This window comes from Stigmatopora nigra, chromosome 7 (genome assembly GCF_051989575.1).
Source record: "Stigmatopora nigra isolate UIUO_SnigA chromosome 7, RoL_Snig_1.1, whole genome shotgun sequence".
In the NCBI taxonomy this organism is placed as follows: Eukaryota; Metazoa; Chordata; class Actinopteri; order Syngnathiformes; family Syngnathidae; genus Stigmatopora; species Stigmatopora nigra.
In genome coordinates this window covers 15,151,885-15,179,547 of record NC_135514.1, presented here as the reverse complement: position 1 = coordinate 15,179,547, position 27,663 = coordinate 15,151,885, and the positions used below count along the sequence as shown (strand labels likewise).

Below are 27,663 nucleotides of genomic sequence, written 5' to 3'. Positions count from 1 at the left end.
AGAAGGTAAACAGAAGCTTAATGTCCAAAAACTCCCAGAAAACCTGCTTTTGTGGGGTAAAAAAATATAAAAACATTTCATGGTACATGTACACGCAGTATAAATGCGCTACAACATGGCACACGGCTGGATTTTAGCCCCCGGGCCAAACGTTTAACACCCTCATTCTACATGCAGTTTAATCTATAGCGCGGTGCGGCTAAAAAACAATCAATTCCGACCTTTTGACCCCGTGTAGCTAATTCAAGTCGAACAACGTGGACTTAAAAAAAGGGGTTTTTAATGTAAGAAAGAATCTAAAGTATACAAAGTAATTTGCGAAAAAATGGTACTATGATGAAGCAGGTGAGATGAAGATGTTGAAGAGTACAGCAAAGAGGAAGAAGATGAAATATCCCACAATGCACATCCAGAAACGAGGGTCCTTTAAGAGCTTCTTGTCGTAGTCGCTAAAGAAGACGTAGCCCACCGTCATGCCCGCCACGATGCCCCCGAAATGAGCCACGAAGGACACCTGGGGGCGATGGAGAGCAAGGGGTTAAAATGACAAAATGTTATTTTGGATAAGCTATCGCTTAAGTTTCACCATTTATTTTTTACACATTATTTTTTGAACGATAACTCATTGGCTGCCCTGGATTAAACATTCATATGTATTATAATTATTATTATTATTCGAAAAAGTAAACAAAATAAGATGTATAATATATCAGACAAGATTATTGATGATAGTATCAATGCTATAGATGCAAATGCTTTTTTAAACGGAGATTAATTTTTTTTCAATGTTACCTTTTTAAAAAAAATAAAGAAAAAATAAACCTAACAAGACAAAAACCTGCCAAATTTTATTTTGATATGAAAAAAAATCCTATTTAGTTGTTTTCAGGTTTAAAAAAATATTTTATAATCCGTCATTTACCATCAATTGTAACAGAATAAAAATACACTGCAAAATGTGTTGACCCCGCTATAAGACATTCACATTTTTCACTAAAATACTATTAATATTTTCCCCCTTATTTCTTTTTATCATTTTTACGGCAAATATATTGATTATTTCAAGAAATTATATCTAAAAAAATGTTTTTAAGCAAATATAAAAACAAATAGGGCAACTTGTTTTTGGCAACTTTTTTTTAGACAAACGGTCAAGGGCTCGTCAGCCATTTTGTCCGAGAACCTACAATCCGACGCTTGATACGTACCTTCATAGCACCCTCGTCCCCGGCAAATCTTCTGTAGAAGGCGAAACCAAAGTCCACGCCCACTTGTTAACACACAAAAAGCATCTGATTGGTCCAAAAATGTAGAACACAAAGGCCATATTCATAAACCAAAAAACAAAATGTCCGCCTACCGACAATGACGATAACGAGGATGCGAAACACCCCGAGTATGGGGATCATCTCTCGGAAATTCTGCCGTAAAAAAACAAAACAAAGTTATGACATCACATCCTAAATCGGAGCGATAAAAAAAAAAAGATGGCCGACTCACCACAATGGCGTTCATGAAGTATCCCCCGATTAGGGCGTAGACCCCCCCGGAAGCCCCCACCAGGGCGCTGAGGGGATCAAAGATGGAGCTGGCTAGCGAGCCTGGGGAGACAAGAGTGGTTAGCACGCCGGTCTGAGGTCGAGGGTTCGAAACCGGGAAGGTCCTTACTCTAATGTGGAGTTTGTGTGGTCGCGCTGGGCGTGGGTTTTCTCCGGGCACTCCAGTTTCCTCCCACATCACCAAAAACTAGCATGCTAAGCTAATTGTATGCTAAATTGTCTCTAGCGATGACTGTGATTGGTTGTTTGTCTCTTTGTGCCCAGTGATTGGCTGGCTGGTAGTGCTTGTTGTTAGCTGGGATAGTCTCTAGCACCCGTAAGCGGTTCAGAAAATCAATTTATACTGAATATCCAGGAAGCTAGCGGGGCTGGACCAGATATAAGATAGATATAATATTTAGATTTTTTTTTAAATAAATGGATTAAAAGAACTGGATTAAAAGCCCTGAATATTCCGGTTTTTATAGATCTAAAACAATAATTATTTTATCTTTTTTTTACATATATTTTTAGATTTTACAAAATAATTTTTGAACTAAAAACTGAAGAAATTGATGACAATTATTGATTTAAAAGGGAGAAAATCAGTAAATTTAATACACATCTATTAATTTGATCCACAAACACAAAATCGACACTCATCATTTACTTTCCCGGGCCACACAAAATGATGCGGCGGGCCAGATTTGGCCCCCAGGCCGCCACTTTGACACCAGTGGTGTGGAGTTTTCTCCAGGTACTCCGCTTTCCTCCCATACCCCAAAAACTAGCATCCTAAGCTAATTATACGCTAAATTAACCCTTCTGATTGGTTCTTTGTCCCCTTTGTGACCCACATTTGTGTAAAATAAATAAATAATAATATTTTTGCGTGGATTAGGGTTACCTGCCAAGACACCGGCCATATAAAGGACCCCAACTTCAATGCCTTTATGGACCAACTCCAAAGGAATCCCCAAAAGTAGCTGCATGAAGAGGTTTCCTAAAATATGCTCCACGCTGCAAAAAATGTCAAACAAAAATAAAAAATAAAATAAAAATGTGGTTAACGCCCAGCTTCACCTGAAATTAGGACGAGGTCACATTTTTTAGCGTGCTTAAACTCACCCGGCATGGACAAACATGTAGGAGAGAAAACGCCACGCTTCTTGACGTCGTTCGGGTCGGTATGTCAGCCTGCTGTTCCAGATTCCTTCCTCTAGGGTCACCCATTGTTTTTGGGGTTTCCACACGGCGTAGTAGATGAACATAGACAGCTGACGGGGAAGGAAAAAATAATGTTAAAAATAATATTTAATACGCATGAGGAAATATTGTGTGATTGAATGCGACAATGCGGGAAATTCCTGTTGGACATCTGCGATAGACATTTAAATTGTTGTTGGAGATGTCTGTTAATGCTATTAAGATATAAAAAGGAATTTTAATCTGCCATTTTCCCCAAAGTTTGTTTCATATTCTGGATTTTTTTTCTATGAGTTGCCACTGTTTTTCTACACTGATTATTTTTATTTAATTGTTTTTTTGGGTGATTATTTTGTAAAATGTCTCATTTTTTGTCATGAATTCATCTAAAATTGACTTTTGTTTTCTTTCAATTTAACAATTATTGTGATTTTTTTGTAAATTATCAGTTATGAATATCTATATTATATATATTGAATGAAAGCTTCGCATAACTTTGAATAACATCTAATAACTTTCCCTTATTGACTTTTAAAAATAATATCACATTGTCATAGTCTAATTTCCTTTCTTTTTAATATTTTTTATTTTAAATATTACTTTGTATCAGTCAAAAAATTGCTCAATTCTGACTGAAAATGAAACTATAAACTTAATAATAGCATTTTTTTCTTAAATATTCAAATTTTAAAATTTCCATTTTTTCCAAAATATAGTAATGCTATGTTATTAAAGTACTAACTAAAATCCAAAAATTTGTGTCATATATGAAATGCACTGGATTATAAAACTGAATATTAGTAGTAGTACGTAGTAGCAGGGCAGTGTGTTGTGCATCCACTAGAGGGTGCTGTTTCTAACAATAAGGAATTTCAGGCAATGGCAAACCATTATTTATCCGCATATAAATTGCACTGTTTTGATGTCTTTTTGTGGGGATTATACTGTAGAAAATACGGTAATATTTCATGCCACAATGGATTTACGCTTCAAAATCATAACGTGATGAATCATGAGACAAAAAAAAGAGGAAGGAAAGGACGCGAGATGCAAAAAAAAGACGTCTTTCGAAACGAGCCCCCGATTCGGCACCTCAACAACGCTGATGACGATGATGAAGATGGGCGGGGGGCAGCAGTTGGCCCTCTCTAAGTATTTGCTCCGGACGTCTTCTGGGAGCATCCACCTGGAGATACTGCGCTGAAACTTTTCCAGGCATCCCAATTTTCGTCTCCCGTCATGGAGGTCTTCTGAGGGTTCGTCGGGTTTTTCGTCTCGCTGCGCCACGGGGAGCGGCTCCCGTTGCTCCAGGTCCACGTCGACCATTGCTAATGTCAAAACAGACGTATTATTAGTATTATTTCTAATGAAAATAACAAAAATTGAGATTTTCAGTGGACACTAGTGAGTTAAATAAATAATAACAATGACTATATATTAAAGAGAAAATATTTCGGAGGAAAAATTCTTTTTTTTGTTTAAATAAAAAAATAAACTACATTTTACCAAACATATTTAAGAAGAAAAAACACTTGGAAATATTTTAATAGGTATTTTTGAAAAAATATTTTTTATGAATATTTAATTCAATACAAACAACAAATTATTTTTGAGGGTGGAGGTTAAATGAAATTATATTAATTTTTGGCTCTAATAGTTTTTTCAATCGAAATAAACATTTGCCATTTCGTTTTTACGAAAAAAGAATGTTTTTTTTAATATAAATATATTTGTTTATGATGCAATGGGAGAGGGAGCTTTAAAACAAAATAATATTTTCCCCGTCAGCCTTACAAAATGTACTCTCAATACAAAAAAAAAATACTCTTAAGACATACAAACGTAGTTCTAGTATAAGGAAAAAAAAATGAAGAAAAAAAAACAAATACAGCGCAGGAATTCCGAGTCAAGTAAGCGCACGCCTTTTTTGCCTCAAGATAAATCAAGCTTTCCCATGTTTACTTTCTGTTAATATGTTAATACTCGACGTAACACGATAAAAAAAACCAAACATTGACTCTCCCCAAGTATCATAAGCAAACTTACCGTAAACTTGAACAGCAAGCGTCCGTCTAAAACAAACTTAACACTACTTAAATGGATAAATAAGTATAAAAAAAATAGCTTAGTTGTAACAAGCCTCCATGTTGCTAACCGGCGTCGTCGTGTGCCGTCTTGAATGAAAAATGACGGATTGGAAAATGTCTCTCCACGATAATTATAGTCCCCCGAGTTTTTTCCCTTCCTTCCTCCCAGCGACTAAACAAACAAACCGCGTGTAATTCGAAATATTTAACCGTTCCAGAATTTCAAAGTCGGCCGAAAAGAGTAGCATGAATGCGGCTACCAATTCCACTGTGGCTCCTGAATTCTATACCTGACAACTACCTGTTTGGCCCCACTTCCGGTGCCACACCCGGAAGCTGAGACAAAAAAAGGCGGTCTCAATTTCGCTAGCTTGACTTTGAACAGGCGAAAAAACAACAACAGAGTATGTAAACACAAGGGAGTCCAATTCGCCATTTTGTAGGCCAATGGGTCATGTGAATTCAGGGTGATTTGATGCGCTTGTCATTTTAAACAATGTGTTATGCTGAGTGACCACAAGGCGGTGCTAAAGACAGCGAAATAAAAATGTAACCCTTAACTTTCAACATTGGGATGCAAACTGCGGACTTTATTGTCACGATACAATGAGATTTAAAGCTACGCAAATGTAATTAATGTAGAAAACGGCAGAATGCAAGGATTTTATTCTGCATATATTAAAAAATAAATTCAAAGAGCTGTCTTAGATATGATTTTGACTTTTTTTTTTACTGTTGCAGTACATTTTTGTAGGTGTTTCAGTAATGTCAATAAAAATATATTATATATATATATATATATATTTTAATTATTCTATTATTAATAAATATATTATATGAAATTATGTTTAAAATAAATAAAAATATATTAATAAAATATTAATTTCATAAAAAATATGTATTGGAAACTTAAAAACAAAACGCACTAAAAACCTAGTATTCATTACTTGATTCCGATCCAATTTTTTAACAAACTAAAATGGGTAGAATTTCTAATTGGCTTGTTTTTCCTGAGAAGAAAAAGTACTGAAAATAAAAAGTAAAAAAAATAAAATAAAAAGTAATATAGCAGATCAGAAACATTTCAAAATAAAATCTGGGCATCTTTAAATCACAGGATTTTTATTTTTCATGTCATCAAAGAGGAAAAAAAACCAAAAGCACATTCTCATTTTGGAGAGAACGGGTGAGCGAGGAGGGATGACATGGCGTTAAATACAGCCGTTTCCTCCTAAAAGGCTTCAATCGCGTGAGCAAAAAAAAAAAAAAAACAAGCTTTTTCAAGTCGACAGCCAGAGATTGGACGCGTATGTTTTGGGAGGTGATTGGCTTTCAGTCCGGGTTTTTCAGAGCGAGAGGAAAATAAAGAAAAAAGAAAAAAAAAGCGGAAAATGAAGGGGGTCGGCTGAAGATTTCCGCTAACTTTTGGCCGTCTGGCGACACTTTTGGATAACGAGCGGATAACCATGGCACTGTGTGTATTGAGTGGTGGTTTAACAAATTAAGCAGTAGTAATAGTAGTAGTACTAGTAGTAGTAATGTGTGTGTGTGTGTGTGTGTGAAGGAGAAAAACTGGAATCTCATCATGGTGCGTTCAGGAGACATCTGGAAAAAAGGTATTTAGATTGATCAGTCATTTTTGAAGAAGAATTGTTAATTATTCCCCATGGGGGAATTACATTTATCAAAATTAATAAATATAGTAATGTAGACAACTTAAAAATATGCGTTACAAGTATAATGACATACGGAGGATTAAAATAGAAAATAGTTTGGTTTTGGAACGAGCGTAACAGCTTAATGCTAATGGGAAATTTGCAGTTTCTGAAAACTAAATTAGCTTATGTAAAAAGTATATTTCTTGTTATAGGAATCAAATCTAACAATCAGCGATATATGCTGTTTTTACAAAAACAAACTGTAAATTTGATTGTTATTTTTTAAAGATTTTAATGAGAAAATAGTTTGGGAAAATGAGTATAGCAAGATTAGGCTAAAATTGACAATTCCTTGTTAGATAATAAACATTAATAAACAATTTTCCTATCATTTTTGTCTGTTTCTCACATCTTTCATACAAAATTGGGACATTTTTAGATGTTTTTTTTTAGGACAAATGATGGAATTTACATATGAAGTATTACTCTGCTTACAAAATATTCAAGATATGAAAAAAGTTTGTGAACCAATTAATTTCCTAAGTAAAAGCACGACTGTATATTTTTTTTTTTTAACTACCTTTAATTGTAACCATTTAAAAAGATATATTTGTGTACTCACAGCTAGCGGGCCGGGCGCCATATCTTCGCATGATCTGATCTTGTGTGAATTTCACAAAAGACTCGTATTGTTCTGCGGTTGGGAAAAAGAGCAAATGGTGAGGATGGGTGGCCTACCTCAGCGATTCCACACGGTGGCGCTATACCTGAAAGTTTGATGTTGAGGATGTGTTCGTACTCCTCCCGGATCTTCTCCTCGTGGTCTTTGAGCAAACGCTCGCACAGGTAGCTGACTTGCTTCAGCGTGAACGAGGGCTGGTCCCGTCTTGAGGCGCCTGGACAGAGCAAAGGTCAACGTTTGTTCATCTACACCCCGTTTTTACAGACATTTTCAACCCGACTGGTCTCGCTGCGTAAACTCGTCCAGGCCCTGATGCAGCATAGCACTCGTGACCGGACGTTTGGTCGCCGGTCAAATGTACTTGGATATTAACAGTAATAGTAATTAGATATTAAACTCTCTCTCTCTCAGATATGAAACTCAGGTATTGATGAAACTCTCAGATATGAAACTCTCTCGGGTATATGAAACTCAGTTATATATAAAACACATAAACGAAACTCTCAGGTATATGAAACTCTCTCCGCTATGAAACTCAGTAATTAAACTCTCTCAGTAATTAAACTGATATTAAACAGTACTTGGATATTAAACAGTACTTGGACATGAAACTCTCGTAGATATTAAACTCTCTCTCTTAGATATTAAACTCTCTCCCTTAGATATTAAACTCTCTCCCTTAGATATTAAACTCTCTTAGATATTAAACTCTCTTAGATATTAAACTCTCTCTCTTACATAATAAAGTCTCTCTCTTAGATATGAAATTCTCTCTCTTAGATATGAAACTCTCTCTCTTAGATATGAAACTCTCTCTCTTAGATATGAAACTCTCTCTCTTAGATATGAAACTCTCTCTCTTAGATATGAAACTCTCTCTCTTAGATATGAAACTCTCTCTTAGATTCTCTCTCTCTTATATTTTCTACCTGGTGGGGAGCAAGGGGCGTGCAAGGACGTAGAAGGGCTGGCGACGTCAGAGGGTCCGCAATTCTCCGTTTGGTTGAAGGCCCCCTCCAGCTGCCTCCTCCTCTGGATCCTGTTGTACTCTTGACGCAGGTTTTGGAAGATCTGCTCTGTAAGACCACCACAAAAAAAAAAACAAAGGTCACTTATTAAGGTATTACTCTATCTCAAAAACACCACATCCCATCATTTTTCTCAAATTTTCCCCTTCAAAGTAACACATTTGTACTCCCAATTAAAACCATGAACATGGAGGTAAAAAATTGGGAACAGGGGGCGGCTTATACGTGAGAAATTGTAAAATTCAACCATTATAAGGGTACGGCCTATACATGGAAGCGGCTTATATGTGTAAACTTTGTCTTTTGCTAGCTAGCTAGCGCAACAAGCCGAGAGAAAATGAGAGCTGGTCCACTGGGTGACGGTGAGTTGAGCTTTTTTGACAGCTGACATTTTATCCCAATACAAAAAGAGGCACCAAGAAAATTCCATTAGACGGGGTTGGCTCGTTACCCACATAATTCCCGTGTGGGTCATCTTGGCGAGAAAGATACCCGCTGTGCCCAGATCACGTCGGCAGGCAGCTGCCGCCCTGTCGTTTAGACAGCCGGAGGGGAAAGTAAAAGCGCGTCCAAATATGGTCGTGTGATTGGCTGGTCAAGTGTATCCTGAAGACGCCCAATAAAACGTCCGGAATTTGAATAAATGTTAATCACAATATCTGTTTTTTGACCCCAATCTAATGATCGATTCCAATTTGCAAGTTTAAAAAAATAAATAAATAAGTGATACGTTTGTTGTTAGGTGACGCTTTTAAGTTTTTTTTGTTTTTTTTAAATGAAAGTTTACATATTTAAAAATGAAAATAACAAAAAAATGACAAATTGTGAATTTAAATCAAATATATCTTATTTATCTTAACTGGAACAGTTTTACATTCTCTGCCGCCCTTCACAGTTCAAATGGATTGGACGTCTATCGCTATCAATGGGAACAATAGTCATAACAGCCAAGACAAACAGACTCAAAGACAGTTTCTTCCCAATTCAACACGAGTTCTGAACCTAAAACCTAATCAAAACATAGTACCAATACTTCTACTACTTGTGTACTATGTTTTCCCACATATTTATGACTATATATTTATTATTTATTGGTTATTACTCGCACTGAACGTTCCTAAAACCATGGAACTCATCCTAAACAAGCTCTTGGACTACTTATCTATAAATTTGACTAACTATTAGTGTTATTTGTGCATTATGCGACAAAAGCTTTAAATCTCATTATACTTCTATGACAATAAAACCAATCAATAGAGCTAAAAATAAGCCACTGGCTTCTAAGTAAAAAAAATGACATTCAATATTGACGCAAAACTACTTTCCTGAGAGAAATAAAACGTCTAAACGGAATGATACACTTAAATACCCGAGTACAAGTACTTGATGTCTTTGTCAAAAAACACAGATGTGTGTGTGTGTGTTGTATGAAGCTAAACTAGCATGCAGTATGATAGATAAGCAGTAGTACCACTCCCTACTTCGGCCTACAAACACGTGCTCAACCAGGTCAGCTTTTGGCCGTTCTAAACCAACATTTGGCTTTTTAGAATCTATTTTGTCATTAGCAACGTAGAAAAAAATGAACAAATACAGGACTGGAAAGGCTTGTCCACTCTGGCTGCCCTTGACGGTGATGGACGTCCAATTTGTTGGGACTGGGAGAGACTTGCAACAAGCAACAATAACAACATTATCTGGCAACCAAATTAAAAACTGAACAGGAGCTTCCATTTTGGATTTTGAGCGGATTGTGCCATCAAAAAAAATACAAAATTAACCAGGAAAGGGTGGTCATGTGACACTTAAAATAAAATTTGATTATCAAACACCGGTTGTGCCGATTTAAGAAAAATAGACAAAAAAGCCAATCAAAAGAGGAGGTCCGGCTTTGGATAAACTATGGATTTTACCCAATATTGCTCCATTTTTTTTACCTAGGTCTACAATGTTGTGTGTCTTATGTCTGTCTTGCAACCAATAAAAAAAGTCTCAAACATATTAGCTATTATTAATCATTATTATAACAACTTTTCTCATTTCAATTAGCACACCAACATTAGAAATCTTAATATTACCCTGACGGACCAGCAGCAGGCTGCTCAGGGACCAGTAATGGTCCACGGACTGCAGATTGGACACCACTAATGTAAACGACTCATTTAACGACTCCACGATTAATATCATTTCTTTGACCATTGAATTATTTGCCAATATTATTTTAAATATCTGAAAATTTGAATAAGACCCTTAAAAAGACGTCACCGTCCATCTACCTTGCATAGATTCGAACCAATTGTCACTCAACCGATCGACGTTTCGCTCCAAATCGATTAATCGTTCCACCACTAACAGCAAAAATGAATGGAAGGGCCTAGTCGGGCCCAATCGGTCAACACTTGAAGTCTTTTATTCTCACTTTTTACAGTTGAGCTTTTGAAAGAAGAGAAGGTCAAAAGCATGACGGAATCGAACAATGCCCACCCAGCCTCAAGAGGAAATGAATAATGGCAACATCTCCTCACCTCCACCACAAAGCCAGAATAATTGTGGCAGCCTAATTAGCAAGCAGCAACCTTTACCTGCCATTTTGTAACGTCTTACATGACTACTCTACTCTAGCTTAACATCCTGTTAGAGAAAGGAGGACGTGATATCCCCACATGAATAAGTGCTTTATTCAACTAGGAATTCCGCATTTCGACCATAAAACGGATTCGTTTCAACGCTGACGCATTTTAGTGTCACACTGGTCAACAAAAGGTTTCAAAAATGAACAAATGAGGACTATATAGGTCATATGTTAAGATAACTCAACGACGACATTCCCCTCGCGGATGTTAGCCTAGCTTAGCTTAAATGAACGTTAGCCTCCAACCCCCATTCAAGTGAAGCACTCCACCCTAACCCCCCTCCTCCCCGTGACAGCCACCCAGAAAAAAAGACAAGAAAAGACGAGTAAAAATTGATTAATTCCGTACCTGGCGTGAGTCTGTTCTCACCAGCCATGCTTTGGGGCGACGTGGAGTGCACCGAGCCATCGACTGCGGCGCGGAGGTTGTTGCATCTTTGCGGCGACGGAGTGCCGGGAGTCCCCGGTAGGGGGTTGCACCGTCTCCGCTTGGGAGATTGGGGATTCAGGAGGGCCTCGAACTCCATCGAGCGCTTCAGCGTCGCCCCGCAGGCCATCTTGGGCGGAAGAATAGGACGCGAAACCAATAAAAAGGAGATTCACGGAGGGTTTGTGTTGGTATCGGGCGTCCTTTCCGGGCTTCGAAGCGCCTTTCTTACGTTCCGCAACAAGGGATTTTTTTCCACCTCCGAGAATCGAGAGCCGAGTGAGCTTGCTGAAATTTTAAAACGTCACAATGCTGGAGCGTACCAAGTGAGAATCACAAGGGGGGGGGGGGGGGTGTGGTTTCCTATTGTAGAAACTTTGTACTCTTTGTCCTCTTTTGTTCTCAAGATACATTTGTTCAATACATATGTTTAGTCGTCTTTAATAAGGTATTATAAAAATAATTCAGTAATTTACGACTAAAAAAGTGTTGTTTTCGACACATTTCATAGACTCTGCCCGTGCAATTTGAGTAATGGGTTGACTTGGACTCCATTGTCTGGGAAAGTGGAAGCGGCCAGGTGGGTAGCTATTAACATCATATAAACGTCAAACTTAATAGAAGTGTTTTTTTCTTAAAATATACATATTAACATGACGCCTTTTCCATTGTTACAGTTCCAAACAAACCACTGTGGACGTCAACGACGTAGAAATGACGCCTTCAGAAGAATCCATCTCGCCCGTTTGTGCTAGCAGGTATTTGGGCTAACAGTTTAAAGTTCTACATTTGAGTTGGAAAAGAATGTAAATAGTTGTCCGTATACGAAAGGCCATTTTAAATGTCACTGTATTAAGAAAAGTAATACGTAGTGATATACAATTACAAATGCTTGAAACGTGTTGAATGTAGCAGTCGATTCATTGTATTGTTTATCTTTGAATTTTAGCCATTAGCCAATTATTTAGCCATTTATAATTATCTTGAAAAAAACAGCCTCCAAAGTTTTAAACTTCACTATTATACATTAAAAAAGGAACACTGTTATCAAACTGTGCTCCACTAAATTGCAAATGAAGTATTTATTTTTATTAGCTTTCTCAAAACAACACGTTTGAAAAGAAATGATTCAAACTGGTCATTTGTATGCTAGTTAGCTTGGTGAAATTGTGTGTATAATGTACCTCATGTTACACAAAAATTGTACCGAACAACCAAAATATATATTACCGTATTTTCTCGCATATAAGCCGAAAATTGTCTTGCGTTATTGCAGTTTGGTCCATGTCAAGTCAAATTTATGCACATATAAGCCTTACCCTGTATTAAATCATCATTTTTTTAGCCACAAATACGGCTTATATGCGAGAAAATACAGTATCTCATTTTTCCTTTCCTGTAGTGACACCAAAAACTGAAAACCAAAAGACAAAAAGCCAGTCACCCAATTTTAATGAGCTAATGCTAATGTCCTGACTTGACTCTATTAGCAGTCCAATTGAGTTTGAATGGGAGCTTTTAACAGTAGCTCCCCCACCCTTATAATCACAGAGTGTTCTGGTAAATTATTATGCAGTCTTTTCTTCCTGGCATGTGCCCCATTTAAAGCCCCCCCTCTGCATAGGGGCCTTTGTGGAAGGTCGGCATTCATGTGCAGATAGCATACAACTCCCAGTTCCCCCACCTAAACACACACATATCATTCCCAGACTCCCGTAGGGCCAGACGAAAAACCCGCGTTACCCAAGTACCGTCATATCGCCAGGGCCTTGAAAATACACAGTACTCTAACAATTCTAAAGTCATACACTTTACAACAACATGTAGTACAAGTGATACTAGTTCCATGTAACGATAGCCATTGTATGCTAAAAACTAATGTCTCATTCTGTGTAAATATATATTTCAAATGCGGTGTTTTAGGTCCTTGTATGTAAGTAAATATTTAATTAAGTACATAGTTAAGTCCTAAATTAATGAAGTACAGGAATCTCTTGAATATTGCGGTTAATGTAGACCAAACATGGCCGCGATAATCGAAAGAGCAAAGTAGGGTCACTCTTATCAAAAAACAAAAAATGTAATAATTAATAGCAGAAAATAATCAAAAAGTAGTGAATTTGTGATAAGTTAAGTTGCGATAATTGAGGGATTACTGTACTTATTTAAGTACGTATGTACTTAATTATTAGGTACTCCTTTAAGCACGTGTACTTATTTTTATATGCACTTAATTACTTAGGTACTTATTTATGTACTTATTTATTTACATACTTACATACATACTTATTTACATACTTACAGACATACTTATTTACGTACTTAATCACTTAGGTACTTCTTTAAGCACTTTTGTACTTATTTACATACTTACACATGTACTTAATTACTTAGGTACTTATTTATGTACTTATGTACCTATTTTCACTTTTCTCAGCTCACACATAGTATTGCACCGGTACTAGTAAATGGTAAACAAACACACGTCGCCAAGACAAAACATTGACGTATTCGCAACATGTGGTACGATTGACGATTTCACCCACCAGAGGGCAGTGTTTTCTTAACAATTGTGACAACAGGCTTTCATTTCACGATGACGTCAAAACAAGCCGATGAGCCCGTGCTAGTATTTCAGCAACCAAATAAATACTTTTTCGAATATCTCCTACCCAACGTGTCAGAAATACTCAAAACCCGCATAAATGTTTGAATACAACTATTTTTGTCACAAAATAAATGTAACAACTTTTATACATTAGTTTTAATCACCAATTGCGGTTGAAAAATACCCTAAAAATACAATATCTTAAGAATAATGCTTCTAGTAACACTTTAGAAAAAAAGATAGAAACTATTTTTACTTGATTATTTCCCGTCATCGAGATTGGTCATCGGCGCCATCTGTTTATGTCAGCTGCCTCCTTGACGTCATTTAAGACGACAGCTTTGTTTGAAAATACTTCTCAAGCCTTCTCCTCCATTTTGTTTTTGCTTCTGCAACTTTTCCAGTTAAAGATTTATTTTTTAGCATTAGCAATGTGAAGAAAATTAGCTAAACAAAGTAGCTTAAACATCAAATTCATTGAGTGCTGTTTTATTCCCATTGACTTCATAAGACATCCAATTAAATTTTACGGGGGGGGGGGGGTGTCAATGTGGTTTGGGTGACTAATGCTGTCAATGGCAGGCTTTGGGCTAACAGTACTCTTCTTGCGCTCGGCCTATCACATCTCGCTAATTTAATTTCCACATACTGATTAGATGACATTGGACATCTGCTGCCACACACACACACACACACACACACACACACACACACACTTATACACACACATACACACTTATGTAATTAAGTTCAACTACCCGACTTCCTGTCTGTTCGCCATGTTTAAGGGCATATGTCTGGAAACCAAGATGACTGCTCAAAAAAGATTGGACGCCCCCAAAATACCATTTTTGAAATATCATATATTAGGTGCGCATTAATAATTGTATCAGCATAAATTAATAAAAGCCACTGTTTGCCTTTGTACTCATAATATAATCTTGTTTAAGTAGAAATGCATTTTTTTTAAATGGTGGCCAACCAATCACAGGGTACAATGAGAAAAACAACCAATCACTCATAAATAAGGAAAATTTTAGCATACAATTAGCCTAGCATGCATGTTTAGATAGAATACACAAATGACTGCCCACCCGGAATTGAACCCTCGACCACAGAACTGCAAGTCCAATAGGCTAACCACTCAGTGGCTTTTTCCACCCTCTTCTGATATAAAAAAAACATTTTTTGTCTTATTTTACGAAGAAAAGGACCACCAATTGTCATCTAATCTGTCAATTCCAACACCGTCCACTGGGGGCGATAGTCCGAAAGTCAAATGTGTATTTTTTTTTAATGTCTTAACGAAGAATGTTAAGCACAAAGGGCAAACATTGTGTTTGCAGCTGTTCCGGACGCAAGAAAACAAATGGCCGATTGCACACCGCAGTGCAACTTTGACTATTTTTAAAACTGTGGTGCGAGATGATGAAATTTGGATTCGCCAACTGCAATTGTTCACGTGCTTCATTCATCGGTGTCAAACCCGAGGCAAGGGGGTTTAGTGTTGTCCTTTTTAGATATAATATTTAGATTTTTTTAATTTATAAATGGATTAAAAGAACTGGATTAAAAGCCCTGAATATTCAGTTTTTTATAGATCTAAAACAATGTTTATTTGAGGTCTTGTTTTTTTTATATATACATTTTTAGATTTTACAAAATTATTTTTTTAAACTAAAAACACAAAAAATGTATAAAAAATACCATTATGGATTAAAAAACTAGATCTAAAACAATGTTTATTTTAGCTTTTTTAACATATTTTTAGATTTTACAAAATTATTTTTGAACTAAAAACAAGAAAAAAATATTAAAAATGACAATTATTGATTTTAACGGGGGGAAACAGGACATTTAATATACATATATTAATATACATATACTATCCATTTTAGTTTGATCCTAAAACAGAAAGTTATGATTGACTTTCCCGGGCCACACAAAATGATGCGGCGGGCCAGATTTGGCCCCCGTGCCGCCACTTTGACACATGTGACTTAGTTTTCCTTCCTGTCTTTTTTTGCAGCCGACAGGACAGAGATGAGAACTTTTTACGCAAGTTGAAAATTTGGTAAGTAAATTCTCTCATTTGTTATATTATATTTCAAATATGCTGCAACTATTTATTGTAAATAAATGCTTATGTTTGGATATATGGACCAAATTATGATCTAAAAAAGTTTTAAGATGAGACTTAATTATTATTTAAATGTTTTTTATCTAAGTGTATAAAAAGTATTTAAAAAAACACAAAAAATACATTTGCCATTGATTAATTTTTAATGATTTTTTAAATACACTGAAAAATTCCTTCAATCAATCAAACAAAAAAAGTGAAACAAATCCTTTGCACACCAAAATTAATAAATAAATAAAAAACTAGACATTTCAAAAACGCATTAGCATCTCTTAGAAGATCATGCTAATCGTTAGCATAACGATCGCCTCCAGGAAATGAAACATGACCAGTTAAATCGGATCAATACACACTGATCAACGGTTCATGATCAATCCGGGGGTGTCGGATTCTAACAATTAGCATAGCGGTAAACATATGTGCCAAAAAACTGGAAAAATTAGCCCGTGGGCGGAGCTAGCAAAGCAAAACCAGTGCGCGGGTGTTTGCAAAAAAAAACATCACTTTTGGATTGGAAATCCATTAGGTGGCGCTACAACCATTTATTTTTAACTGCCAGCCTTCCCACTTCAAAAAAATTGACCAAGCCAGGGTTGTGCTAAATTTACGTACATATGATTACTCCATAATTTAGTTTTTTTTTAATTTACGTACTTAAGATTACTCCATAATTTAGTTTTTTTTTTAACTTTGCCAAAAATTGTATCTAATTTCAGACTAAAAAAACCTTAAAAACAACAACAATTGTGGGCTCTCGGGGGATACGTGCATTTTTTTCCTTAAAAAACTCATAAAAATGATAAAAATTAACAATAATGCGGCGCTTTCAGTGTATGATGATTGATTGAATGATTTTAATGTGGAATTTGCGCCCTCCAGTGGATATAAAGCATATGAACACCCTGTTTTCTTTAGCTAGCCGATATTAGCAACATTTCCACAGACTCCAATGCGATGTTTTCATGAAAGGGACCGGATTATTGGTTCCCCGAAGACCAGGATTCTCCCTCAACTTCCAGATCTCGGGAATGCAGCTTTGTGACGGCCCCTCTGTGGGCGGAGCCTCCGTTAAGGGTGTTCTCCCTGCCCAAGTCGGTTTCAAAGTCCACATCGTGGACTTCAGGCGTTTCTTCTTGGACGCCAGCAGCCGCTTCCAAAGACGAGACCCAGAAATCTCGGTTCTCCTTGTCCTTGGTTTGGTGGACTCTGGATGGGGAGTCCTTCTCTGGAAAGATGAGGGTGTCCCCATCACCGATGTCCTCCCCGACTTGACTATCAACCGATTCTTCTTCAGTTTCTGGATAGTCCACATCAAAGTCCTCTACAGTGTTCCATGGGACGATCCGTTCTTCTTCTTCTTCCCCCAGATGTAGTCCTTCTGGATTTTGAGGTTCAGACTCTGGTTCTTGATCTTGTTTTTGTTTTTTAGCTTCTCCTGGGTCAGGTCCACTGAGGAACTCACTAAAGGTTTGAGACAGGATTGAAAAACCGAGTTCTTGCTCCTCAGGATATAAAGAACCATCCAGAACTCCATGGTCTGGAGTCTCCAAGTGAGGTTCTGCCAGTCCTAGATCTCCTAACTGAAGATCGGAATCTTTACAGACCGGTAAGCCCCCCCTGGTGGCGTCTTCTTGCCTCGACAATCCATCTCGGACTTCCTCCAAAGAATCATCTGGAGATCCCGACATAGGTTGGACAAGATCTCCAAGATTCAGATCTAGATCTTTGCAGTTGCTTTCTTCTGGTTTTATGGTCTCGAACTCATCTTGGACTTTCTTCTCGTTATGGGCGGAGTCAAACCGAGGCCAGAAGGTCGGTTGATGTTCCTCTTGGACATGAGATTCCTCAGAAGACAAGAGGTAAACCTTCTGTGCTTCTTCTTGGGTCAGTATTTCATTCTGGATCTCGCCCGTGTCATCATCTGGAGACAACACCTGAGGCAGGACGGAATCTTGAAGGTCTTCTACTTGGACATCCAGATCTAGATCTTCCAATGAGTCATTATTTGGAGAGTTGGACCGAGGCTGTATCTCCAGATCGCTTTCCAACTGGAGATCCCATTCAGTGGAGGACGCCATTTGTCCTTCTTCTTGTTTCAAGTGTCCTTCTTGGACCTTCTCCAGATTGTCATCTGTTAACTCCAAGTCCATCTGGTCTTTAGCTTGGAGATCAGACTTGGGGCCTGGTTTTAAAGTCATTTCCACCTTGTCCTTGGTCTCAAAATCTGGAGTCATCAACTGAGACGGGATGGAATTCTCCAGGACAAGATTGTCTTCTACTTGGACTTCAGGATCGATCAAATTTTCTTGTTCCATGCTTTTTCTTCCATCTTGGATCTTCTCAACATCCAACATGTCCAACTCAGGTTGCATAACATCTCCAAATTGACGTTCTACTTCCCCGAACACGTTTCCAGATTCAGTCATGACTTTTTGGTCTTTTGGTTGAAGAACATCTTGAACCTTCTCCTCAACCTGCACTGAATGTCCCAATTCCTGATGGTATTCCTCTTCAATGTCTTCTTCCAACTTCCTTGATCCATCCTGGACTTTCTCCTGGCCCCCTTGTGGCTCTTCAGAATCCCGAAGGTCCATCCCGTGTTCCACTCGTACTTCAGATCCTTCCATGTTCATCCATTCAGGATCCTCCTCCTGGAACCCCTCCTTCTGGACTTCCTCCCCCTGGACCTCCTCCCCCTGGACCTTCTCCTCCTGGACCTTCTGGACTTCCCTCTCCTGGACCTCCTCCTCCAGGACCTCTTGGACCTCCTTCTCCTGGATCTCCTCCATCTGGACCTTATCCTCCCGGACCTCCTCCTCCAGGACCTTTTCCTCCAGGACCTCCTTCTCCTGGATCTTTTCCTCCAGGACTTCCTGGACCTCCTTCTTCTGTACCTTTTCCCCCAGGACCTCCTCCTCCAGGTCCTCCTCCCCCTGGACGTTCTTCTCCTGGACCTCTCTCTGCTGGTCCTCCTCCAGGACCTCCTGGACCTCCACCTCAACCTCCTCCTCATCATCTTCAGAATCCATAACTTCACTCTCATCTCCCACGTCTGTAGACTCCTCCCCCAAATGCTCATGGCTCGTTCCCCTCGGTCCAGATGTCCATTCCACTACTTCTTCTTCAACTTCCTCGCAAAGATCCTCCATGGTTCCAAAGTTCTTGGCCCTGCTGTCACCCCAACCAGGTCCCAGAGTATCTCCGGCCTTCCCATCGTGCTCGCCATCGCTAGCGTCGCTCTCGTGCGAGGCTAACGTATTAGCGTCCGTCTCGTCGCTGGTGTAGCGGATGAGCGGTCGCGTGTCGGCCAGCGTCTTCTCCTGAGCGTAACTGTCGCTCTCCAGTTCCGTCCTCCACGACACCGAGACATTTTGGGAGTCTTCGTCCTCATCTTCCACGTTTTCGCCGTCCTCGGGCGCTGGATTTTCGTCTTCCCATGGCTGCCAAATGGCGTCTTCTCCATTTCTGACATCTTCTCCACTCGGTTCGGACCTTCTCGCCGAGATGTCCTCCTCCGGTTCCGCGTACCGTCCCCCCGTTTCCGTTTGCGGCTCGCTGGACTCCGCCCGGACTTTCTTCTCCATCACGCTGTCCCACGTGTCCATGTCTTCGCCATCCGGATACAAGATGTCCGCCACGGTTGGTTCCAAAATGGACCTTCTCACTTCCTGGCTTATCTCCGTCAAACCAGACTGGGAAGACCGACTGCTGGTTCTGGATTCTGGAGTGGTTTCCTGTGAAGTTTCCGTTCCAGGACCATCGTCCTTTTGTTCCTGGGCTCTCGATGGGTCTCCATCAGTCTCCCCAATCGGAGGCGGAGCTTCCGACTGCAGTGAAAAGCCAACAGCTGTTTTTTCCTGGTCCGAAACCCCTGGCGACCGTTCCTCATCGCTCTTGAGCCAGGAACTGATGGTTTCTGGCAGGTCTGGTGTCAGTTCCTTCTTCAATGGAGGTAAAGCAGACCATAGTTGAAGGTCAACATCTGCTTCTTCAAGGACTGAAACTTCTAGCGAGTCTTGATCGCCTTCAGCTGAGCTACTGAAGGCATCTTCCATCCTTCCCAGAAGTCCAGATTTCAGTTCTTGGGTGTTTTGTTCATTCTGGATGATTGGAGACTCTAGTTCTTCACCTTTTGGAGTTCCTACTTGCAGTTGGAAGTCAACAATGGCTTTGTCCTCCATTAGAAGACTTGGCGACTCTTGATCGCAATCCACCAAGGACCTGAAGGTCTCCTCCACGATTTCCAGAACATCAGTTTTTGGTTCCGTTTGGCTCTTCATCTCATTCTCATTCTCCACGACCTTCTCTTCACTTTTTGGAGCTCCCAATTGGACCTGAAACCTGTTTTGTCCCTCCTCCACGTCTCCAACAGGACGTTCTTCACGTTCTTCTTCCCTTTGAGAAGATCCAGGCTCCACACAGGTCACCTTCTCAACCACATCTTGCTCTCTAAACGCCTCCATTTTACAAAAAGAACCTTGTTTTTCCACCTCCGTCGTTTTGACTTCATTTTTGCGAACTTCAGTAAAAAATTTGCTCCTCGTGCTCGTGGTAGAAGTTATCGGTGGTCTCCAGACCTCACGGCGAGGCGCTTGGTAATTCCCTCGTGAAGCTTTTGCGTCTAGGAGAGAAGAAGAGCCAATCAATACACCTTCTAACTTGGACGCCTTTGGGGGGAGGCGCCACGGTTAAAAGCCGCCTCCCCCCTGCAAGAGGGCGTATGTTAATGTGCCGTATTGATCGCCATTTCCTTTTTAACGGGAATGACATGTGGCGCTTTGAGCTCTGGGGACGTCCCCCCGCCGCCACGTCTCGGATGACAACCGACCCTCCCGTCCAAGTCCCAATTTGAATAAAATCGTTAGCGGAAAGCTATTAGCTAAATCGGCGTAACGTTAGTGGGCGTTTTTTGTCTATTTTATGAATGTCATGTTGACGGATGTCTTTTTTAGACACCACTTTAGTTTATTAAAGCTAACAAATCATGGAGTCAAAATGGCGCCTTACTAAACGATATCTGGGCGGGGCCAATCAATGATGAGGAAAAGGTTGTGTTTAAAAAAAATCAGAACTATGTTTTATACGATAAAATAGATATATTTCAATGTATTTGAGGTAAAAATGAATGGCTGCCATTTAATTTTGATGCGATACAAATTCTGCCTAGGAACAACTTTTATTGAAATGTTATTACTATTTATATTTTTTGAGTCCAAATTCGATTTGGTGCACTAATTTAAATATTCACCTTGAAAGGAATGATTTCTGGAGTCGATTGGTCGCAGGTTCTCGCTATCCAGCAAAGCTCTGCAAAGAGTAGCAAAGGAAAATGTTGTTATTGTTGTTGTGGTCATCAAGTTGACTAGACAGCTGATAGCATTAGCAGCCCATGTGGCGCTAATTGACAGGCTAGTCATCTAATGCAGGGAGACATTCCTAAACTGGGGTGTTAATAATTAATTTGATCTTGTATTATATTGGTTTAATAAAACCTAATCTTTTATTATTATTGTTTTTTTTTAGGCAACCCGGTGCTAAAGTGGTCAGCGCCCCGGCCTCGCAGTTCTGCGCTCAAGGGTTCAATCCCAGGTGGGTTCTCCCTGTGTTGTTTGAATTTTAAATTTTATTCCAAACAAAATTACCTAAAAAAATCTATCTGAAAAAAATATTATTATTAAAAGAATATGTATTATCATTTTTTTAAATTAATAAAAAAAATGAAAATCCACCTCAAAAAACTCAAGCAGAGGCCACTCCCCTCCGCTTGCTACTATAACTCAGCACTGAAGTTAAAAAAATATTATAAAAAAATAAATATATATATTTTTTAAAGTTCATAAAAATGCAAAATTCCACGCCAAAAAACTCATAAGCGGAAGCCACTCCCCCCTCCTCCATTTGCTACTAGGACTCCGCCCTGAACTAAATTAAAATATAAATATATATATATTATTATTTTTAAAGTTCATAAAAATGTGAAAATCCACACCAAAAAAACTCATAAGCGGAAGCCACTCCCCCTTCCTCCACTTGTTACTAGGACTCCGCCCTGAATTAAAAAAAAAAATCTAATATTATTTTTTAAAGTTCAAAAAAATATGAAAACCCACACCAAGAAAACTCATAAGCCACTCCCCCCTCCTCCACTTGCTACTAGGACTCCGCCCTGAATTAAAAAAAAAAATTCTAATTATTATTATTTTTTAAAGTTCATAAAAATATGAAAACCAACACCAAAAAAACTCATAAGCCACCCCCCCCCTCCTCCACTTGCTACTAGGACTCCGCCCTGAATTAAAAAAAAAATTCTAATTATTTTTTTTTTTTAAAGTTCATAAAAATATGAAAACCCACACCAAAAAAACTCATAAGCCACTCCCCCCTCCTCCACTTGCTACTAGGACTCCGCCCTGAATTAAAAAAAAAAATCTAATATTATTTTTTAAAGTTCAAAAAAATATGAAAACCCACACCAAGAAAACTCATAAGCCACTCCCCCCTCCTCCACTTGCTACTAGAACTCCGCCCTGAACAAAAAAAAATATTTCAAAAAAATTAAAATAGGAATGATTTACGCTACTTCGCTGTTTTTCATTTATCGCGACCTTGTCTGTTCTACATCAACCACAATAATCGAGGGATTACTGTAATGTTATGGAGTCCTGTTCCATGTTATCTGATCCGTTCCTCCAAATTCCCACAGCTCATAAATGCGTGAGCAGCGTAGGTCAATACGCCGAAAGACGAATCGTCTGGTTGGAGGGAGGTGGGGCCCCTTAACGAGGGGGGCGGGGTCACTTGAGTGCTCCACAATGGCGTGAGGTCAGCACTTCCGCCAAGCGGGATGACTTCAAGGACACGACTTTGGGCTCGAAAACAGCTGCGGCCCAGAATGTTCTCCCGCTGGAGACCACCCAGTTCAGATCGGGGTGACTCCGTTGCGCGCGCGGGGGTGATTCATCCATCATTTTTAGTGCGGGTGACAGGCTAAAAGGGAGACGGTTGATTTATGGTATCAAAATGTTGTCCTTTTAGGGCTATAAGTAGCGCTAGCCAAAGAGTACAAAAAATAAATACAGTAATCCCTCGAATTTCACAGTTAATGTAGACCAAACATGGCCGCCATAATCTACATTTGATAAAATAATTATTTGTCATCCTAAAAATAAGTATTGATCACTTATGTATATATGTTTTAGGTCATGGGGTCACATCATGTTAATATTGTGCCTTACATGACCTAAATTGTGTGACCTTTGACCTCAACATTTGCGCATGACTTAATTTTTTCAATTGTTTTTTTAATTTATTTATTTACGACCATGTTTATGAAAATATGTAAGATTGGAGCCGTGGGCTAATTTCCATTTTTAATCAATTTTATGACAAAAAATAGTCACTTTTTGCCATAAACATTAAAATTGCTTAGCATTTTTTTTTTTTATGACTTCATTATTATGACTCCAAAACATCCTATTAACCCACTTGGACATCCTTTATTATTTATTAGCATTATTATAGCTTTCCTCATTGAAATCAATAGAAAAACCTGATGTCATTATAGCCCTTCACAATAAAACTCGCTAACTAGCCGCCGCTAACATTTTCCTTTTACCTGTAGGTAACGACCTCCAATCCCATAGACATCTTCTCCTGGAACAGACCTCGGTTCTCCTCTAGTAGAAGTTCCAACTTCTTCGCCAGCTCTCGCTTCTCCTTCTCCAGACTGTCCAGATGTCCCTGAACACAACACGGGACATTAAAACCACCCACCCGAGAAGACCTTCCAAAAACGTTCTCCTTAATTTACCTGAAGCCCACGTAGATGCTGCCCATGTTCTCGTCTCTGCTTCTCCTCCATCCCCTCCAGTCGCATCCGGGCGTCCATTTCAGCCAGACGCTCCCCCTCCAGGGCCTCCAGACGGACCCGAAACTGGTTCTTCTGACTTTCCATCTGGTCTAGGCGATCTACGCTTTCCATCAGGCTCACCTGGAGACGGTCTAGCTGAGCCTGGTAGGCTTCCGCCGTCTCCTTCCAGGCCACCGAAGCCCTCTGACTGAGCTCTTGCTCCAGCTGAAGAAGGTCAGGGGTAGTTCTAACGAAGCGGGCCGGGACCGACTGTACCCGAGCCGCTTCAAGTCGAGCTAATTCCTTCTCGTGGTTGTGAAGGAGGTCAACCATTTCTCCTTCTAGATGCTCCATCTTGCCCCTGAGCCAATTCTGAGCTCCAAGCTCCTCCTCCAGCTCCCTGGCGCTCACCTCTAACTCCGCCCCAATCTCTTCTCGGGCCCGGGCTTCCATCTGCCAGCGCCGCTTCACTATCTCCATCTCCCGGGTTAGTTGGGAGACCTCCATCTGGGTCCGAGTCCTCCATCTCCAGACTTCTTCTAAGTCGTTTCTAGCCCGATGGAGGTCTTCCTTGGTGTTTCTCGGCGGGGCGGAGCCACCATCGAGCCGCCGAGCTCGGATCTCCTGGGCCAATAAGGAGTTCTCCGCCTCCAGGTGCTCCACCCGGCCCAGGTAAGTCCGTAGGCGGCGGTTTAGTTCAAGCATTTGGTCTTTTTCTCGGGATACGAGACCGGAATGAACCGGAATGTGAAGATCCATGGCCGGTGAGGAAAGGGAAAGGACGAGTGAAGCTGCCGGGGAGGCCGAGGGAGATAATGAAGGAGAAGGGGGAGGAGACTGGAGGAGGGGAAGAGGGACGGGCTGATGTAGGAGGGGCTTTTTTTTTTTAGAAGGCGGGCTTATGGAAGCAGTGAAGTCAGTGGTGCTTTTAACTGTTTCGAAGCAATTGTAAGGTTCTTGTGATGCCTTCAGGGACGGTCGTTTTTTTTTTTTTTTTTTTTGGTTTAGTTGAATTTTTTTTATTCAAATGAATAGTAAAGATGTATATTAAATTTCCTGATTTTACACCTTTTAAATTAATAATTGTCATTTTTTAATCCATTTCTGTGTTTTTAGTTCAATTCAAATAAACTTTTATTTAGATCTATAAAAAACGGAATATTCAGGGATTTTAATCCAGTTCTTTTGATCTATAAATGTGATTTTTTAATCAATTTTTCTGTGTTTTTAGTTCAAAAATCATTTTGTAAAATCAAAGAATATATTGTTAAAAAAAACTAAACTAAACATTGTTTTAGATCTATAAACCGGAATATTCAGGTCTTTTAATCCAGTTTTTATAATCCATTTATTTAAAAAAAAAATGTAAATATCATATCTAAAATGGTATTTCTAGTCCATTTTTTTTTTCGAGACTCCCCTCAGCCAACCATGACACCCTTTTACGCCCCCTAAGCGGACCCTCAACCGCACCCCCCTAAGCTCCGCCCCTGTCCTGACTCACGACTGTCCTTTTTGCTCCTTTTCAGGTCTTTCTCGCAAGACAACTTTTCAGACGGGAAGACAGTGACCTCTGGTGGACGATATTGAAAGTGCAGGAGGCATTTATGTTTAACTGATGTATTTTCATATATATTATTATCATAGATGATTCATTCATTTTTGGAACCGATTATCCCCTCAAGGGTCGCAGGGGGTGCTGGAGCTTATCCCAGCTATCTGTGGGCAGCAGGTAGGGAACACCCTGAAGCATTGGCCAGCCAATCACAGGGCAGAAAAACACAAACAACCCATCAGACTCATACCTTAAGACAATTTAGCATACGATTAGCCTAGCATGCATGTTTTTGGACGTTTATCGCAGTCGATGGCCCTGAAACATTAACAATTGCACCAAGGCTTTTCTGGTTAGCTTGAATTTCAGGTCCGTTGGCGTTACTGGCACCAACTCGGTTCAATTCCAAGGAAAAATAACAGACCAAAATGCTCCCTCCGCCCATTTTTTAATTGCACATCTTCATTCTGATCTAAATTGATTGGTTTGGATAGCCGCCCAAACAGGAAGGTAAATCCAGTCGTCAAGCGCATTTCAGGTGAGCTGCCGCTCTTCCCCGGTTAATCAAAATACCCACTCAGTCAAATACCCCAACCAAATGTCCATTAGCCCCTCCCAGTCCACAGGGATTGGACATTTATCACCTTCAATGCCCCTGAAACATTAGCAATTGAAACAAGGATTTTTGAAACAAGGCTTTTCTGGTGAACTTGAATTTCAGGTCCGGTTGACGTCACTGGCACCAACTCGGTTCAGTTCCAAGGAAAAATAACAGACCATAATGCTTACTGCGCCCCTTTTCTAATTGCACGTCTTCGTTCTGATCTAACTATATATACAAGGCCCATCAACAATAATATCCATTCAGAACACACAGCTGCTTAAACAAGAAGGTATATCCAGTCGTCAAGCGGATTTCAGGTGAGCTGCCGCTCTTCCCCGTCACCCCCGTCCGCCATTCAACACTTGCAATTTTTGCAGATGGCCACCAAAAAGAAGCTTATCTTTCAATCGTTGGACAACTTGTCCAAGGAAAACTTCTTGAGCTTCTGTGCTGCTTTGGTGGACCGGGAAGGAGATCGCAGGGTGCCGCAGTCCAAGGTGGAGGGCCTGCAGCGGTTTGAGGTCACCAACGTGCTGGTGTCCACCTTCGACGACGAAGCCCCGGCCATCGTCTCCGAGCTCCTGGAGTCCGTCGGGTGTGAGGACGAAGCCAAGAAGCTGGGTATGTGCCCCCGCGCACCTGCGCCATCTTGTTTTTCCAGTTTTCTCGTCTTGTCTTCTCTCGCATCTTCACGTTTTATTCTCTGACTTTCGGTTGACACACGTTGGGGTATAAAATGCTTTCTGGTGCTTCTTTGGGTTGTTTTTTTTCCCCATCTTTGACCAGTGGTTAGCGCCACAGTGTTGTGTGGATTTCTTCGGGTACTCTGGTTTTCTCGCACCTCCCCAAAACAACATCCTAAATTATGATTTGGCTTCTTTAAAAAGCACATTGTGATTGTCATCAACTCCCGTCTTTCTGGGTAGGAGTGTTCTGCAGGTGACTCTCAAATGTAAACAATTACTCGGACAACTGTAAACAGACACACAAAGTACTTGTGGAATTCTGTAACACATTGTACTTGTAATTAATTTTATGCTTTTATTTTGTGACAATGGTCCCTCCGTCCGCAGTGCCTGAGAAACATTTTGTGGACAAGCACAGAATTCAGTTGATCCAGCGCGTGACCAACATCGATCCCATTCTGGAAGGGTTGCTGGAGCGGGGAGTCCTCCAGTACGGAGTCTACGAAGAGATCAGCCAGACGTCGGGAACCCAGGACAAGATGAAGAAGATCTACGATTTGGCGCTGAGATCGGGCGACGACGTCAAGAATATCTTCATGGAACTGCTCCATCAACAAGAGTCGTACCTGGTCAAAGACCTTCTCAAAGACCCCTAAGAGGTGTTTTAGTCACGCCCCCTTTTCTCTCCCTGAATCAAAGATCATCACACGACCCAGTCAATGCCAGTATAAACTAGTTTTTAATGTCACTTTCCTGCCTTAATTCGTTTTAAACTGTTGCAAAAAATCTCTTTACAAATTGTGAAAAACATCTTTTTAAATCAATCTATTCCCATTTTTATTCAAACACATTTTATTTTTGTTGCAAAGCATTCCATTTGCAAAAATTCTTATATTTTTATTCTCTTTAAATGCTCAAAAATAAAGTTTTCCCACCTGCATTTTCCCTCTGTGTCTTTTTAAG

At 39.7% G+C, this 27,663-nt stretch overlaps 4 protein-coding genes and 1 long non-coding RNA gene across 5 annotated transcripts; 2 read left to right on the top strand and 3 right to left on the bottom strand.

The window, feature by feature from the left end:
- Positions 1-266: 266 nt before the first annotated feature.
- rhbdl2 (rhomboid, veinlet-like 2 (Drosophila)) lies at positions 267-5,271 on the bottom strand. The gene is made up of 8 exons (XM_077720943.1): positions 4,791-5,271; positions 3,837-4,072; positions 2,667-2,815; positions 2,446-2,558; positions 1,501-1,601; positions 1,361-1,421; positions 1,209-1,270; positions 267-514 (listed from the first exon to the last, which is right to left on the bottom strand). The coding sequence occupies exons 2-8, from the start codon at positions 4,068-4,070 to the stop codon at positions 332-334; spliced, it is 903 nt and encodes a 300-aa protein (XP_077577069.1). The 5' UTR covers positions 4,071-4,072; positions 4,791-5,271; the 3' UTR covers positions 267-331.
- Positions 5,272-5,936: 665 nt separating this feature from the next.
- Positions 5,937-11,563, bottom strand: akirin1 (akirin 1). The gene is made up of 5 exons (XM_077721657.1): positions 11,181-11,563; positions 8,101-8,247; positions 7,257-7,385; positions 7,112-7,183; positions 5,937-6,436 (listed from the first exon to the last, which is right to left on the bottom strand). Exons 1-5 carry the CDS (start codon positions 11,386-11,388, stop codon positions 6,426-6,428), a joined length of 567 nt encoding a protein of 188 aa, XP_077577783.1. The 5' UTR covers positions 11,389-11,563; the 3' UTR covers positions 5,937-6,425.
- Positions 11,113-12,200, top strand: LOC144199796 (uncharacterized). Its single transcript, XR_013326970.1, has 3 exons — positions 11,113-11,584; positions 11,770-11,838; positions 11,936-12,200. It is a non-coding gene; the product is annotated as an uncharacterized LOC144199796 (long non-coding RNA).
- Positions 12,201-15,892: 3,692 nt separating this feature from the next.
- Positions 15,893-27,640, top strand: LOC144199219 (apoptosis-associated speck-like protein containing a CARD). Its single transcript, XM_077720711.1, has 6 exons — positions 15,893-15,940; positions 21,530-21,595; positions 23,628-24,527; positions 25,385-26,331; positions 26,392-26,635; positions 27,088-27,640. The coding sequence occupies exons 5-6, from the start codon at positions 26,392-26,394 to the stop codon at positions 27,354-27,356; spliced, it is 513 nt and encodes a 170-aa protein (XP_077576837.1). The 5' UTR covers positions 15,893-15,940; positions 21,530-21,595; positions 23,628-24,527; positions 25,385-26,331; the 3' UTR covers positions 27,357-27,640.
- nes (nestin) lies at positions 16,131-24,670 on the bottom strand. Its single transcript, XM_077721521.1, has 4 exons — positions 23,817-24,670; positions 23,622-23,746; positions 21,255-21,313; positions 16,131-20,627 (listed from the first exon to the last, which is right to left on the bottom strand). Exons 1-4 carry the CDS (start codon positions 24,612-24,614, stop codon positions 16,984-16,986), a joined length of 4,626 nt encoding a protein of 1,541 aa, XP_077577647.1. The 5' UTR covers positions 24,615-24,670; the 3' UTR covers positions 16,131-16,983.
- Positions 27,641-27,663: the final 23 nt, after the last annotated feature.

Bases quoted from the DNA above. Each gene is read 5' to 3' on its own strand.
- akirin1 (XM_077721657.1), bottom strand. From the start codon at position 11,388: ATGGCCTGCGGGGCGACGCTGAAGCGCTCGATGGAGTTCGAGGCCCTC. The intron at 7,386-8,100 runs GTAGAAAATATA...TGCTCTGTCCAG, and splicing joins CGCCCCTTGCTCCCCACCAG to GCGCCTCAAGACGGGACCAG. The intron at 7,184-7,256 runs GTATAGCGCCAC...TCCCAACCGCAG, and splicing joins CCTCAACATCAAACTTTCAG to AACAATACGAGTCTTTTGTG.
- LOC144199219 (XM_077720711.1), top strand. From the start codon at position 26,392: ATGGCCACCAAAAAGAAGCTTATCTTTCAATCGTTGGACAACTTGTCC. The intron at 26,636-27,087 runs GTATGTGCCCCC...CTCCGTCCGCAG, and splicing joins GGACGAAGCCAAGAAGCTGG to TGCCTGAGAAACATTTTGTG.
- rhbdl2 (XM_077720943.1), bottom strand. From the start codon at position 4,070: ATGGTCGACGTGGACCTGGAGCAACGGGAGCCGCTCCCCGTGGCGCAG. The intron at 2,816-3,836 runs GTGCCGAATCGG...CTTCCCCGTCAG, and splicing joins TCGTCATCAGCGTTGTTGAG to CTGTCTATGTTCATCTACTA. The intron at 515-1,208 runs GTACGTATCAAG...CATCGCCCCCAG, and splicing joins GGGACGAGGGTGCTATGAAG to GTGTCCTTCGTGGCTCATTT.
- nes (XM_077721521.1), bottom strand. From the start codon at position 24,614: ATGGATCTTCACATTCCGGTTCATTCCGGTCTCGTATCCCGAGAAAAA. The intron at 21,314-23,621 runs GTAAAAGGAAAA...TACTCTTTGCAG, and splicing joins TTGGAGGTCGTTACCTACAG to AGCTTTGCTGGATAGCGAGA. The intron at 20,628-21,254 runs GTGAATATTTAA...CTTCTCTCCTAG, and splicing joins CAGAAATCATTCCTTTCAAG to ACGCAAAAGCTTCACGAGGG.